The sequence below is a fragment of the Impatiens glandulifera genome, chromosome 2 (assembly GCF_907164915.1).
Source record: "Impatiens glandulifera chromosome 2, dImpGla2.1, whole genome shotgun sequence".
Taxonomy (NCBI): domain Eukaryota; kingdom Viridiplantae; phylum Streptophyta; class Magnoliopsida; order Ericales; family Balsaminaceae; genus Impatiens; species Impatiens glandulifera.
Genome location: NC_061863.1, coordinates 40,028,440 through 40,046,457, shown reverse-complemented (window position 1 = coordinate 40,046,457; position 18,018 = coordinate 40,028,440). Strand labels below are relative to the sequence as shown.

Here is an 18,018-nt window from a genome sequence, read left to right as displayed (position 1 = left end):
TTAATTAAGTGAGTTGGGTAATTTGAACGAATTGAAAGTTAATTTAGTTGAATTAGCGGGTTTAGAATAATGCTGATTTTTTTTTAATTAGATGGTTTAGAAGAATGTTGATTTTATTATTAGTTTTGGAGGAGAAGAAATCAGAAGTGAGTTTTTGAAGCTTGATTTGATTGGTTTTGGTTGTTGTTGTTGAGAATATGGAGTTGAGGTTTGGTTTTTCCCTATGTTTGTGAAACTTCGTTTGACTGGTCTTGATCTTGGTTGTTGTTTAGAATAGAGAGTTAAATTTGCTTTGGTTTTCCCTATGTTTGTGAAGTTTGTTTAATTGGTTTTGGTTTGGTTGTTGTGGGACGTAGTTGAATTTGATTTGGTTTTTGAGAAGTTTGTGAAACTTGGTTTAATTTGTTTGATTTTTGTGGATTGTTAATTTTGGTTGTTCTAAATTGAAGAAGAGTTGCTTTTTGGGTGGATGGTTAATAGATTTGGTAGAAGAGAAGGAAGAGAAGAAGATTAAGAATGATGAGTATCTTCTTGTTGTTCGCGCTTTCGTTTTTTGACTAAGAAACTCTCAATGATTATTATTGTTACATCGTGAGTTTGAGAGGTGATGTTAGAATATAAAATAATATATTTGTAAGATATTATCATAATATTATAAATTATGATAATATCAATATTATATTATTATATTATATTAGTTTTATTATTTGTTAATTATAATGTCTATATAATAGACCTAACCTATGTAACAATGAATAACGATTCAATGTAATATTTTTCTCTTAATTCTAACATATTTATACTAGCATATGGGTCAAATTGTAATTCAAAATTACAAAATAGAATAGAAATAGAAACTACAAACGAGAAAACATTTAAATTATTGTAATATTCCCCGAATAACATGTATTATAACCCCGTGAGCTCTTGAAAAAATAATGAGAATTATCATTTACAATGACAGAAAAATTAATCATCGAGAGACAAAATTTGTCCGACCAATCTATTTCACCTCATTCCCTTTCTGTTAACATTAAACAAAAGCTCCTAATTGACTTGATCATAATAAGTCTTTTTGTTTTTTAACTCGATAAAAACACATTTGTCGTCTCTTAAATTAGTTGAGTCAATGCACATTCATTGTTTATTAAAACCACATTATATAGTTGACGACATTTGATGAATATCATCTAATTATTAGAGATGACCGTCTCCGACACCTTTCACAAATTGTTAGCCAAACATTTTGAGACGACCTTATCCAAATTTCTCCAACATCCTAGCTAGACTTTCCCTCTGTTTTATGAGGTTTCACTAATACGTAGATTTCACAAGATGCTAACAAAAGTAACTACTCAAACTGAGTTGACATTGATATCAGCCTAGCTCACCCATGTCTAAAAGTTACTAGAAAATGACACAATGAAAGGATTGAGATATCTAGGTCAACACCTCCAACTAAAATCCAAAGATTTATATTAATAGTCCTGCAGGTCTAGCCCACAATACAATGGTAAGTTCACTACCCCTTAAGGGCTGCAACCTTGACATATCAATACTTGCCAGATGTAAACTCTTTGTACTATTCTCAAGATTAATCTTGATATATTGAAATTCCTTAATTTTATACATGATTTACATTCCTATTTGATTCATTCTATTTTGGATATAGATGGTTCAATTTGAGCTTATAATAACCGGAGACATTCCTAAAATTTGAAATAGTTATGCGCGGTTTATCTCCCGCCTATAGTTTGAGTTAGACAAAAAAAAAAAAAAAAAAAACTAGACTCCAAAAGAAATTTTGGATTATGTAAATATGGAACTACATGTGCTGCCATTATACATTACCTCCCTTATTAACACAAAAAAAAAAAAGTTAAATCAATATATATTTAGCCGAAATAAGAATTTTGAAAATAAAAATTTATGAACTCTATAATAAAATATAGAGTACTCTATAATTATGTATCAACAACTCAAAGTCACAATTCCAAATTTGTTTTAGTGTCTTAAAATTCTGTAAACAATGTACGCAATCGTAGTTTTTACAAGATACTAACAAAAACCGTCGCTCAAAAAAATTTGTCACCGTTAATCGTGCCAAATTTGCCCATATTTATAAGAGAGTAGAAAATGACAAATGTAAGCATTGAGATCTCTTAGTCACCAGCTACAACTAAATTCCAAATATAAATTTTCTTGGTCTAGCCCACAAAATAATGGTTCTATATAAGCTCACTACAACATGCTTATAGCAATATATATAAATATATATAATATTTAATAGTTGCAACCTTGATAATTAATACTTGCCATATGTAAACTTTCTATTCTTAAGATTAATCTTGATATTATGATTTACATTCCAATTTGGGATGATTCTAGTTTGTATATAAATGGCTCAATTTGAACCTATCCTTGATAAATTAATACTTGCTAAATCAATGTAAACTTCCTATTCATCTTGATATCATGATTTGCTACATAATTTACATTCTCATTTGGTTCATTTTATTTTAGATATAAATGATACGTCTAAATTTTGAAATACTTATGCGCGGTTTATTTCCCGCCTATAGCTTGAATTAGACACGAAAAGAAATAATTAATAAAGTGTGGAAATATAAGTGTCGTCATTATATATATATATAATATATATAGTTTCTCTTTATAGTAAAAAAAAACATTAAATATATAAATTTGGCTTGTTTGACACATGGTTATTTGTATTAAATAATTAATATAATTTCATTAGATGAAAAATTAAATTAATTATAGAATTAATAATCTTCCAAAAACTACTAAAATTTTCTTATAAATTATAAGTTAAAATATCAAAATAAATTCTTTTTTTGTTATTGATAAAAGTATTAAATTCTAATAATATTTTAATAATTTAACATAAATAAATAAATAAATAAATAAAAACTATTTATTTAATTAAAAAAATTATATCAAACAATCTACATTCTCAATTTAGAAATGAAAAATAGTCTCTAATATATTTTTTTCTGAGTAAAAGGATAAATTTTGCTCGTTTATTACAAGAAACTACTACCGAGATTCACCTATATTGTTGTAATATCATTCGTCAACGCATGCTCGATCATTTAAGTTTCGCAAAATTATGATTTGCAACATTCTATTATACTTTAGTGTCACACACTTTTTCCTTAATAATTCTATTGAGGTGTAACAAAATATCAAAACAAATTTTTCATTGCTTAATCTAGCCAAGTTCATCATCCTTCAAAATACTATGAAAAAAAAACACTCAAAAATTATTACATACAAACATTCAAAACAAACACATAATTCAATTTAATAAAAATTATTAACGCTACATAATTTATATTCCTATTAATTTCATTCTATTTTAGATAATAATCAATTTCCCAATCGAACTTATCTCTAAATTTTTATAATATATATGCGCGGTATATATCCCGCCTATTATTTTTTTGAAAATAGTTTATCCCGCCTAAAATTTAACCTAAAAAAATAATAAATAGATAAAATCATGGCAATACAAATATAGGGCTTGTTTGATATATAATATAGTTTAATCAAAATTATTTGAAAATAATCATTTTATTTGTTATTTGAAAAAAATATATATAAGAATGAATTTAATTGTGCAAATAATCAAAAAGATAAATAAATAAAAAATATTATTATTTTATTCAAACAACCAAACAATCTCTTTCTCTCTCTTATCTTCTTCCGTCGTAAGCACGCCTCCGTGAACGTCTCTTTTACTCCTTCTCCGTTCATTCATTCTCTGTCCCCACTATCTTTCTCTCTCTATATGTATTCATATTCTCTCTCCTAAACTCCTCCATCTTCTCCATTATGTCGACGGAGCTACAGCTACAGTTACCGCAGATCAGAATTCCGCCGATAAGATCAATTGATCATACAATCACTTTCAATGATGACAAAATCAAGTCAGAGAACGAAGAAAACGAGTGCAGAACGCCTACATCACCTGCAAACAGAATTCCAGCGATCTTCGTTTGTCCGCCGGCTCCAAAGAAGAAGAGACCTGCGATTTCGTGTAAGAGAAAGCTAAGCGAGCTAGATTTCTTCGGATTTGTACCGGCGAGAGAAGAGATTGATTGCTTTTTCAGAACGATTTCTATATCTGGAGATCAATTGGATAGTAATATCAAATCTGGTGTGAAAAGAAGATGTCCGTGAATTGAATTCGTCAAATATGATCGATCATCAAATTTTCTGTGAACAGATCGGACGGTTATGTTCATCTCTTATGAACGTCAGGACTTCCATTTCAGGTTCATCATCAATTGGTTATGTTTGTTTTAATTCATTTCAGATCAGTTATATATTCTCATTGGGATTCGGATTTCTGATTTCCGTTATAACTTTCTTTCTTTCATTCTTCACTCGATTACAGTTTTTTTTTTTTATTTATTTATTACTCTAATCAATGTGAATTATTTTCAGTATTTCTTCTTCTTCTTCTACACAAATTGATTATGCAATTAGGATTATGATGAATATCTGTTTGAATATCAATGAAACAGGGGATGATTGATTGTTAGAACAGAAATTAGGGTTTATGTTATTTATATCAATGTATTTGTTCTTGATTATTCGCATTATAACCTAATCTATTGTTAATAAATAATAAGACAAAATTCAGGTAGCTTGTCAAAATCTAAACATTAGGTAGGAATTTGAAAACAAAAGACTAATTATCCTCACCAAAACCGTGTAGATTCAAACCCGTTTTCTAATATATTGTTTTATCGACGTGAATGTTCTATTATTTTGAAACTATTTCTGTATTAACTTAGTGGTAACTACGAATATGTGGTAAGTTTCTAGTGTTTGATTTGATCCTCAATATACATTCTTGAAACTTTCGATTTGTATGTCATGATCATATATTCGTGCTTCGACTTCCTTCATTCCTTCCTTCCTCGAGGCTCTAATCGAAAGAAATTGACAAGATTTTAAAAGATTTGTAAAATTTGTCTTGAAAATTTGGTTTTTTTTTACAAAAGATAAAAAAGGGGTAAAAGTGAATTGGGTTTGATTGAAGAAATGGGTAGACATAGATGTGATTAATTATGGCGTGTAATAGATATTGAGAGGTTGAGCAGTTGCTATCTATCTATTGTGAAGAAAAAGAAAAAGAAAAATAGATTTGTCGTTATTGAGACAAGTTAATAATAATTTTATTAAAATAATTGTGTGGTAGTATATGTATTTGCTGGATGGGAGAGTATTTATTTATTTATTTATTCATTTATATAATTTAAGTAAAAAGAAAAAATCTTTGGCGATCCCAATAAAGAGTTCCCATTTTTTGTATCTTTCCTCAAAATCAACAAACAATCCCATAAATAAAAGAGTGGAACTGGAATTATTTATAATATCTGCTTACCACAACTTCACATGCAATTTTAGACCATGTTCTTTTCCATCACACTACATGTGCCCCCTTTTTTATTTTATATTTTCTATGGAGAGTAGATGTTTTTTTTTTAAATAAAATAATTGAGAAACTTAACATAAATTACATACAATATCTTACCTCATACAGCGTCATGACTGACATCATCATCGGTCGTCTATAGTTGTAAAAAAGTCGTTTGTTAAAGCTAATTAATAATCCACTAAAAAATAATAAGAATAAAAGTCGATTGTTTAGACCAGTCAATTTGACTACCTCCATCCAAACTTCCCAACCATTGAACCCGGTTTGGTTTGGTCCAAAGAGGCTCCATATCTAACTATGGACATTTGCAAGAGGATGTGAGCTTCTCTTTATAACACATACGACATTCACTGGAAAACTCATTTTATAAAGATTACCACATAAATCATCACATAAATCATGATTTAGTTTTCAATATTTTTTTTTGTTATGCATTTTAGAAACTAGTTTGACAAAGATTAAAAAAAATTAGTAGTGGTTTTACTTAGTCTCATATGGATCCTCTTAAATGAATATAGGTGTTTTCAAATAAGTGTTATGCCATGATTAGATGTTGGAATTGATATTTTATCACGAATAACAATTCTATTTTAAATGTCTTAAATAAAAAAAATTTTATTTTATTTGTTTATATAAGATTATTTTTTTAAATATGATCATTATCTAAATTATTATTTTATATATGTATTCAAATTATAGTGCGGGATTTTATTTAATTTTATATAATGATTATTCTATAAATAACGATATAGATTAATTTAACTTTCAAGATGTTTTCTCAAAAAAATAGAAATTAGTGTCTTGTCAATAATATTTTATCAAGAACATATATTTTTTTTTAATTTATAAAATTCAACACTAAATGGTGTAGAAATTTACTAATTGACTTCTAAACTTTAACTTGATACAAAAGATTTATTAAAAGAACTTGATTTTTTTCGAGCTACTTCGTAATTGATCGAACCTAACTGAACCTAACTTAGCGTCTGAATGCAATGGGAGAATTACATGCACCTATTAAAAAAAAAAGGAGAAATTTGATTTTGAGTTTTCATAAGTGTACGTTACACAAAATCATCTAAAATCTATTATGAGAATAAAGTAAAAAAGTAACCAAAGAATAGCATAAGCAACCATTAAAAAGTGGCACGTCAGCTACTTTATATCAATGTGATTTGTGAGAAAAAAATAGCCAACACAATCATGCAAGAATATATGCTTCCACAAAGAAAATCAAAGTCTCTATTGATTATGATCAGTTTTTAATTTTGATATTTCATACATGTATTTTGTATTGTTATTAAAATATACTACTGACTACTTTGAGGGTAATGTCAACTCGGCAACCGAGCGACATAACTTGAACTTGTTTCGTGATAACATTTTTGTCAATATATCTGATCCATTATCATCTGTATGAATCTTTTCAAGTTCTAACATCTTCTCATTAAATGCATCACGAATCCAGTGATAACGAACTTTAATGTGTTTCGACTTTGAATGAAATGAATAATTCTTGGCAAGATGAATTGCACTTTGATTATCACAAAATAAGACGTATCTTTCTTGTTTCAACTCAAGTTCCATTGTGAATTTTTTCAACCACAATAACTCATTTGTTGCCTCAACTGCAACTATAACCTCGTCTTCAGTAGTAAAAAGAACAACACACTTTTGCAATTTAGATTGTCAAGCCACAACTCCCCCGACAAAAGTCACCATATATCCTAAAGTAAATTTTTGATTATCTAAGTTTTCGGCCATATCCGAATCAGTATATCTAATTAACATAGGCTTCTCACATCCCAAAGTTAGTTGAAAATTCATCGTTTCCTGGAGATATCTCATAATCCACTTCACGGCTTCCTAGTGATTTCCTGGATTTGATAAATATTTACTCACCAAACCAACATCGTGCGCTATATCAAGTCTAGTACAAACCATAGCGTACATAAGGCTACCAACTGCTAAAGAATATGTAATGTTTTTCATAAAAAACTTATCATCATTAGAAGGACAACTGATATGACTAAGCTTAAAGTGAGAAGCTACAGGAATATTCACCACTTTAGATTTGTACATATTGAAGCGTCGAAGAACTTTCTTAATGTACATCTCTTGGGACAAATGCAACTTTCTGTTATCCCAATCACGTACAATTTGAATCCTAATAATTTGACGTGCTGGTCCCAAATCTTTCATGACAAAAAACTTACTCAAAGTATCTTTTAACTCACTAACCTTAGAAATTTTTTTCCAACAATCAGCATATCATCTACATATAGTAGAATAATAATAAAACCATCAGTAGAGAATTTTCATACAAAAACGCAATGGTCAATCTTGTTCATCTTGTACCCATGTTCAATCATAACTGAACTAAACTTTCGATACCATTGTCGCGGTGCTTGTTTCAAACCGTAAAGACTCTTACTAACTTGCAAACATAGCCTTCTTTCAATTTGTCTTGAAAACCCTATAGTTGCTCCACATATATCTCTTTTTCTAAATTTCCATGAAGAAATGTTGTTTTCACATCCATTTGTTCAACCTCTAGATTAAGACTAGCGGCCAAACCAAGAACCACACGAATAGATTGCATTTTCACCACATGAGCAAAGATCTCACCAAAGTCAATACCTTTTCTTTGCGAGAAGCCTTTTAGTCTTATATTTATGCTGTGAAGTATGATCATCCTGCTTCAATCAATAAAATCATCGTTTTTTCAAAGCTTAGAAGATTTGTTAGCTCAATAGTGTTATTCACACGAAAAGATTGCATCTCATCCTCCATGGCATCCATCCATTCCTTTTTATTTTCGCTTTCCAAAGCTTCTTAAAAACACTCAGGTTCTTCAACATCAATGAAAAATACATACTCATTTGTTGGGTATTTAACTGAAGGACGTCTCTGCCGAGTAGACCGTCTTAGTTCATTAGAATGTATAAACTCCTCAACATTTTCATTTCTTTGCTCATTTTCATTTCCAACATTAGATTCACTACTAGAATCAACATCAATAAAATTATTAGTATTTAAAGGATTACTAGAATGTAAACCCATACCTTGATTTTCAATTTGATCATTGTTAGTGTTTATCAAGTTAGGAGCAACTGGATTTGAATTCACTCAACCATCTCCTCATTTACTTGAGTGAGAACAACCTCGTATACCTTATCAATATCTTCAATGGTATAATCCTCCATAAATACAGCATCACGACTACGAATAACACATGTACTATTGTACTCAATGCTTCACCCCAAAAATATTTTGGCAACTTTGCTTGTAAAAGAACACATCTCACCCTTTTTACAAGTGTCCTATTCATTCTTTTAGTCAACCCATTTAATTGTGGTATTTTCGGAGGCAATTTTTGGTGACGAATACCCTGTTGTCGGCAATACTCATCAAAAAGTCCAATGTACTCTCCCCGTTATCTGTTCGAATACATTTCACCTTTTTTCAGTTTCCTTCTCAATTGAGGCTTGAAACACTTTGAATGTGTTTAACACTTGATCTTTAGTCTTCAATGTATAGGCTTAAACCTTCCGAGAATAGTCATCAATAAAGGTTACAAAGTAGTATGCACCACTAAGTGATCTTGACTTCATTGGCCCACATACATTAGAATGCAGCAAGTCTAATAATTCTGACTTTCTTTTCAATTCAGATGATGTAAATGACACTTGTCTTTTATTTTCTAGCCAAACAATCTAGACATTTCTTCAAGTGCACATTTAAAACCCCACATAACACATTCATCTTAGCCAACATAGTTAAGCCTTTCTCGCTAACATGAGTCAAACATTTGTGGCACAACTCAGAAGAAGAATCAACTTCACAAGTGTTGATGTAACATTTAGATATTCCAGAACGAACAACATAAAAATTCGAAAGTCTCTTACCTTTAGCAACAACCATTGATCTCTTTTAAGCTTCCATTCACCTCTAGAAAAAGAATTACAGAAGCCTTCATCATCCAATCTTCCAACCGATAAAAAATTGAAGCGAATATCAAGAATATGTTTAACTTGTTTTAGAACAAGAGTAGTGTCATTGGCCATCTCCACACAAACATTATCAATTCCAACCACTTGATCTTGACTAGTATTTCCCATACGAGCAATACCAAAATCACCAGCCTCATATGTTGAGAAAAAATCTCGCTGTGATGTAGCATTAGTAGAAGCACCACTATCTACAATCTAATTCATCTCATCACAAGACATATTAAGATTCTCAACATCCATATAACAAACAGTAAGGAAATTCTCAAGAATAGCAACATCATCATGATTTTTACCTTCTCTATGGTTGGAAGTAGTGAGTGTGTTCTAAGTTTTCTTCTTATTCTCCTTCTTCAATTTAAAACAATTTTTCTTGATCTGGCCGTTTAGGCCACAATGATGACACTCAATATTTTCCCACTTATTAGAAGCCCCATGAGATTTGCTACGATTACTTTCTCACCATTTACTTCTCCCCTGGATTCTGTAATCAAGACCTTTGATTGTAAAAAACAGTCTTGTGTCTTTCGTCTCATCTCTTCATTCAAGACACTACTTTTTACTAAATTCATTGAGAGAACACCATCTAGAGCAAAATTGGACAGAGTTGTTCTAAAAGTCTCCCATTAATTAGGCAGAGTACCAAGTAAACATAAGCATTGTATCTCGTTATCAAAGATGAGTTTCATCGCCTCCAATTGATTAATAATTCCCACAAAAGTATTCAAGTGGTCAGTTATCGGAGAACCAACTTGATACCTTAAGGACATCAATTTCTCAATCAAAAACAGTTTTTTATTACCTGTCTTTCTCTCATATAATTCTTTGAGTTTAGTCCAAAGAGTACAAGCATCAGTAATAGAGATAACATGGTTTAGAACATTGTCATCAACCCATTGACGAATATAACCACATATTTGTCTGTGCAAGAATTTCTAATCATCCACACTTTTTTCTACAAGCTTTACTGAAGAGAACACTAACAAATGAAAACTTTTCACATACAACAAATCTTCCATTTTAGTCTTCCAGATATTATAATTGGAACCATTAAAGCTCACCATTCTGGATGTGTTAGTCTCCATCCTTATACTCAAATAAAACCAAGCTCTGATACCACTTTGATGGGAAAATGTATTCTTCAAAACAGAACTCTTTCCTAATTAACTAAGTATAAGAGATGAGCAAAACATAAAGAAATCAAAACGACAATGCAAGACAAGATTTAGCGTGGAAAACCTCTATTTAAATTGAGAGTAAAAATCATGGGACCAGTCAGGCCACTTAACAATCCACTATCATCAACAAGGTTACAAATAGAGGTTCACTCTATATATAAAATAGAGTCACTAATCAATTGCATCAAGATCACACAACAATCTTGGCAATTAACAACAAAGAGCAGAAATAGTAAAGATCAACCAACCTTATCAATTCTGTAATCAGAAAAAAAAAATCTTCACCGTTTAGAACGTAGCCCCAAAAATAACTAACAAGATGTCAACGTTTAAAGTCGATCAAACGGTGCAAACTCCGACAAACGAAAATCTTCTTCAGCTGCTACCTCAAATCCTTAAATATGTTTTTGCTCTGATCTCTCTTGTTATTCTCAAAACCAGTTAACCTAAAGTGGAATAATAATATTCCTTCACATTATATATTATTAGCCTAAATAAAGTTCACGTCAAGTTGGGTCTCTCCAACTAGGAAGAGAAAATCTTACATATTTTAATGTCTTAAATAAAAATAATTTTATTTTATTTTCTGATATAAGATTATGTTTTAGATATGATCATTATCTAAATTATTATTTTTATATATGTATTCAAATTATAGTGCAATTTTTATTTAATTTTATATAATGATTATTCTATAAATAATGATATAGATATATTTAATATGTTTTCTCAATAAAATAGAAATTAGCGCGTGTCTTGTCAATAATATTTTATCAAAAACATTCTTATTTTTTTTTATTTGTAAAACTCAACACTAATTGGTGTAAAAATTTACAAATTGACTTGATACAAAAGATTCATTACAAGAACATGAAATTTTTCGAGCTACTTCGTAATTGATCGAACCCAATGTAGTGTCTGAATACAATGGGAGAATTACATGCACCTATTAAAAAAAGGAGAAATTTGATTTTGAGTTTTGATAAGTGTACATTACACAAAATCATCTAAAAATCTATGATGAGAATAAAGTAAAAAAGTAACCAAAGAATAGCATAAGCAACCATTAAAAAGTGGCACGTCAGCTACTTTATATCAATGTGATTGTGAGGAAAAAATATCCAACACAATCATGTAAGAATATATGCTTCCACACCACAAAGAAATTAATTTGAGTCTCTATTGATTATGAGTTTTTAATTTTGATATTTCATACATGTATTTTGTATTGTGATTAACTTATACTAATTTATGTCAATATTTTTACTTTTTATTATTATTGTTTTAAATGCGTTTGATCACATAGTATTAAACATCAGTAAAATAATAAAATCAATTCTTCCTTTACAAATAAAAATTCTCAAACAAATTAATTATGTTACTACTAGAATTTATAAATAATTATTTCATAAATAAATGAATAGGAGGAAGACCAAAATGAGGTCAAAAGTATTTGAAGATATATAGTCAAATTTCGACTCTATAAAATGGATCCATTTTAAATATTTACTGAAAACATGACATTATTCTTATTTTAATACTGTTCTAACTTTAAGGTACTTTACAGATAAGGGAGTTGGAAGTTGTTGTTACTGAAAATAAAATAAAATATGATATGATATTTTAATTAAATAATATATTTATTTATATATTAAAAAATATATATATATATATTTAGATATATGATTTACAATAAATTGGGTATAAATTATATAATTTTAAAAATATTTATTAATTCATAATTTAAGAAGTTTAAGAAAAAAAATATATTAATATATTTGAATTATATTAATAATTTATTCAATTTTATTATATTATTATTAATTTAATTTATATGTATTTTTTAATTTGAAATATATAAGATAAAAAAGTTATATATATATATATATATATATATATATATATATATATATATATATATATATATATATATATACTATTATTACATAAAGGTAAATTATAAATTAATAAATATTTTTTTAAAATTATATAATTTAAACATAATTTATTTTAAATTGTATATTTTAAAATCTCAAAAATACATTTAAGTTTGTCATATAATATATTATTTAATTAAAATATTAAGAATGCTAATAATAAAATACTGAAGAGACATTCTTAATTTTCTTTTTCATTTTAGCTGAGCTTTATAAAGGCAATTCATTTTGATTAAACCACATAAAGTAACATATTTATTAAAAACAAATTAGCACAATTCCATAATTATTATCTTTTTAATTTTCAATTAAATTTTTCTTAGTTAGTTGAGTTACCCTAATATATTACATCAAGCAACACTATTAATAAAAAAAAAAACAATATTAACTACCAAAAAAACTGTCCTTAATATCATTAATTTAGTTTTATCAAATTATTAAATTTAAAACAAGTTTTAACGACTGAGTTTTTAGCGTCTAAAATTGGTCTTGCAATAATCTTGAATTTTATTAAGTTAATCTTGTTGGAACTTGAGGTAGCTTGTATAGATTTAATTAGTTGATAAATTTATTTATTGAGAATAATTAAATAGAAGGTCACGTCACATGGAAAAAAGATGTTTATTTTCCATAAAAAAACACTTTATATATGTTAGATCTGAATAGATCATAGTCATGAGAGTCACGTTATGCCTACCTAGTCAAAGAATCAAACAAAGTTAAAACCTTTCTTATACGCCTCAATATATAAATAATATAATATATATATATATATATATATATATTCACTATTAATTTTTTAAATATTAAATGAAACTAATTTTATATAAAATATTGAATATCTCATGTTCAATTTTTAAATATACAACTATTATTATTATTTTTAAGGAGGAAGAAAATAAAAAATAATGCTGCTGAGAAAAAAAAATTATAAATTATTTTTTTTTTATAATTATTCACTAAAAATAAATGATTTATTGAGTTTATCATTTGGGCTTTAGGTAGGCCCTAGTGGTATATGGGTGAGACCAGAGACAGCCCGGCCTAGGGTCACCCTTCCACCGATACTCTATAAAAAATAATTTTAAAACTTAAATTAAGAAGGTTTAAACCTGAAATCATAATAAATATTTATAATAGATCATTTGTATTAATTATAATATAAATTTATTATATTTTTTCATATAATATAAAATATAACCAGTTAATAGTACCATTTTTTTTTTAATACTGGATAAACCTAAAACAGCTGTGTCTAATGTAAATGGTTAAACATGTAATACATTAAATATTTTAATATATTTATGTATTATTTAGTTGGAAATAATAATTGAAAATATGAAAAGGAGATAATGTTATAGACAAAATTGATAATTTACTAAATATTAAATCTAAATCAAAATTTAAGGTTTAATTACTAATTTGGATAAGTAAGTTTTATTAAAATTTTAGAATTATTCATTTGTTTATTGAAATGATTTAATTATATATTTTTTACATGGTTAACATTTATAAATTAATTAATGAAATTATTTGTACGACCCCTCTCAACTAATAAAAGTTCATTTAAACGTATATTTTATTAAAAATTGGTTCATCTAGTCTCGATTAGTAACCATGGTTAATTTTTTTTTAAGATTAAATTTATTAATTTAATATTCATTTTTTCTCTCTTTTTTTATTAATTAATTAATTTATTTATCAACTTTTACTATTTTTTCTTTTGTCTATATTTTTATTAATTAATTAATCAATTTATCTTGTTTTATTTTGTTATTTGATTATTTAATTTTTTTTAATTATTTTATTTTTTAGTATATCAACATAGAGACTAATACTTTAATATTGTAACGTATAAAGTAATTCAATATTTACTATAATATTTAATTAGCTAATTTATATAATAATATATTTATTTGTCCTTCCAGGTGATTTTTATTCAAATTCGCATAAATATGACGAGTACAAAATCTATGTTCAACTTGTAGAATAACAGTTTACATCGCAAATAAAATTTCTTAAAACAAGATAATACAAATAATTATTTAATAAAAATACTTAAGCAAAATATGAAAACATTATAGTATCAAAATTGAACTACTTTATACATTACAATATTCAAGTATTAGTTCTTAAAAGAGACTAATTAATTTTAAAATAATCTATGTTAATATAGAAATAAACAAAATAATAGAAAAAAATAAAAAGAAATAATCAAATAAAAAAAACAGTAAAAAGAGATAATCTAATTAATAAAAAAAAGAGAAAAAATGAATATTTAATTAATAAATATTTAATTTTAAAAAATAATTAATCATGATTATTAATAGAGTTAAATGAGTAATTTTTAATAGTAGGTACGTTTAAATAAACTTTTATTAGTTAATAAGTTGAACTAATTGTATAAATACATACATTTAAATGAAATTTTTTTCAACTTTTGTAGAAAAAAATGAATATTTGAAAATGTTTAATTATGAGTGAAAAAACAATATATATATATATATATATATATTATATTATTATGTTATGTATGATAAATGATTCATAGAATTAATGAATATGAAAAAATTTAATGGATGGATGAACTCGGAGATTAAAGATTTGACGGGTGTTAAATGCGATGATTGTGAGATGAAAGGTTGGAAATGTAATCAAATAATGATCTACATAAAAGAATCGTCGGATACAGAAAGATAGCCTAAATTGCGACAAATATCAATCATACAAGAAATACCTTTCGATCAGAGGGGAAATGTTGAAATGCAATGAGTAAGTAATGTAAAAATCATGGAATGAGATGTGATATAAATTGAAGTAATTGTTTTGACTCAAAATCTTAGGTGTGCAACTCTGAGTTTTTTTAACACTAATCTTAACTGAGAATCATGCTTAGAAGACAAGTTAAATTATTTTTAACATGTAAATGAGCTTGTATTCAAGTTGCCGTTCGCAATTGTCGAGGCCCAATGAGGTTTAGGATTTGTTGGGGTTTGTTCTAGGATTGGAGAATCACAGACACCGACCCTACAAATTTTCAGTTTGTTTTAGATCCACAACATCTTTTATCGGGACACTCAAGGTGAACTCATTCGATACTCAACAACCGAACTTATGAGTTAAAAGAGTTTTTGTTGTTTGCAACGGCGCTTAAAATTTTCTAGGTACTCATAGAAAACACAAATTTGCTAATAACATTTTTTCATCAAAGCAGTAAAGGAAACTGTTAGACGTTTAAGAGAAGAGAATAATTGTGTGTTTTTTATTCAATATAGCAAATGTATTTATACTTGAGTTACATTAGTAATATAAGAAAACTATAATATAATATAATATATTATAGAATATAATATAATATATTATATTATATAATATAATAATATATCAATATAATATATTATTATATTATATACACTAACACCTTCCCTCAAGCTAAAGGTGGAAGAAAATTGAACATCTTGAGATTGGAGACTAAATCTTGAAAACATTGAGAATGAGATTTGGTAAAAATGTCAGCAATCTTAACTTGCGAAGAAATGGGAATCAATTGTATGGTATCATTAACGACATGATGGCGTGTCAGATGACAATCTATTTCTATATGTTTGGTACGTTCGTGAAATACATCATTATGAGCAATCTGCATTGCACTATTATTATCACAGAAAAGTGGAATAACAGCGGATGAAGAAACACCCATATCTTGAAGTAACCATTGTAGTCAGAGAAGCTCAGAGGTAGTATCTGCAAGAGCACGATATTCAGATTCTGTACTAGAACGAGAAACAACAGTTTGTTTCTTACTTCTCCATGAAATGAGAGATGTGCCAAGAAAGAAACAATAACCAGTAGTGGATCGACGATCAGTTGGATCACCTGCCCAATCAACATTAGAGTATGCTCGTAACTCTAGAGGAGAAGAGTGAGAAAAATGCAGTCCATGAAATAAAGTTCCTCTAATGTATCGTAATATACGAAGAACGACAGAGAAATGAGTTGTACGAGGAGATGACATAAATTGACTCACGATATGGACAACATATGCAATATCTGTCCGAGTGACAGTAAGATATATAAGACCACCAACTAGTTGTCGATAAAGTGTTTCATCACTTAGTGGAGTACCATCAGTAAAAGCCAAATGTTCTGTGGAGTCAAAGGGTATGCTAACAACTTTTGTGTCAGTAATACCAGCCCGAGATATGAGATCAGTTGTGTACTTAGCTTGTGATAAATAGTAACCGGATTTGTCAGAAGCTATTTCAAGTCCCAAGAAATAACTTAATTGTCCAAAATCTTTCATTTCAAATTGTTGGTGTAGAAAATTCTTGAGATCACGGATTCCATTTGTGTCGTCACCAATAATTATCATGTCATCCACATAAAGTAAAAGTAAGGTACAACCTTGATATATTTTGCGCAAAAACAATGCATGATCATAAGAGTTGAATTTGAAACTAAGATTACCAATGGTGTAGCTAAATTTGGCGAACCACTCCCTAGGAGCTTGATTGAGATCATAAAGAGCTTTGCGGAGTCTACAAACTTTATTTGGAGGACGATCATACCCAGGTGGAGGTTGCATATACACTTCTTCTGTTAGTTCACCATTAAGAAATGCATTTTTATATCCATTTGAAATAGTTTCCATCTTTTGCTAGAAACTACTGCAATGAGGCTACGAACTGAGGTCAATCGAGCGACAGGAGCAAACATTTCCTCATAATCAATACCATTATTCTTAAGTATATCCCTTAGCAACAAGGCGAGCTTTATATCGTTCAACTGAACCATCTTCTTGTGTCTTAATTTTAAAAACTCATTTACAACCAACGACCGACTTATGTGAAGGTAAATCAACAAAGTCCCAAGTTTTTGTCTTGATAAGTGCTTGCAATTCTTCTATCATTGCTTGCTGCCATAAATGGTTAGAGTTGGCCTTGCGAAAAGTATGAGGTTCATAGAGAGAGACAATAGCTGAGTACACATGAAAGTTGCGAAGACAAACAGAAGGTTGACTTACATGATTGATACGACGAGGAGGTGGTGGTTGTGGAGGTGATGGTGATGGTGATGGTGGTGGTAGAAAATAAGAAGATTCTTGAATGATATGATCAGATGAGGTATGTGCCGGATTTTGAGATGGAGAAGATGTCGATGTAGGAAATACAGATTGAGTTAAGTCGCATGAATTGTTAAATGGTCATACACAAGAAATGTCAAGAAACAAAGGTACTGTAGGATCACGAAAAAATTGAGTAGGAGGTTCATTGACTCTAAATTTAGATATAGCTGAAAACATCTTATGTTCCCAAAATGATACATGACGAGAGATACGAAGACGTTGAGACAATGGATCCCAACACCTGTATCCTTTGTGTTCGATTCCATAACCTAAGAAACAAAATAATCGAATTCGAGAT

At 28.3% G+C, this 18,018-nt stretch overlaps 1 protein-coding gene and 1 pseudogene across 1 annotated transcript; one reads left to right on the top strand and one right to left on the bottom strand.

The window, feature by feature from the left end:
• The first annotated feature begins 3,771 nt into the window (after positions 1–3,771).
• On the top strand, positions 3,772–4,472 carry LOC124927278 (cyclin-dependent protein kinase inhibitor SMR3-like). The gene has a single exon (XM_047467669.1). The coding sequence runs from the start codon at positions 3,856–3,858 to the stop codon at positions 4,201–4,203; it is 348 nt and encodes a 115-aa protein (XP_047323625.1). The 5' UTR covers positions 3,772–3,855; the 3' UTR covers positions 4,204–4,472.
• Positions 4,473–16,022: 11,550 nt separating this feature from the next.
• Positions 16,023–17,246, bottom strand: LOC124924660 (annotated as a pseudogene).
• Positions 17,247–18,018: the final 772 nt, after the last annotated feature.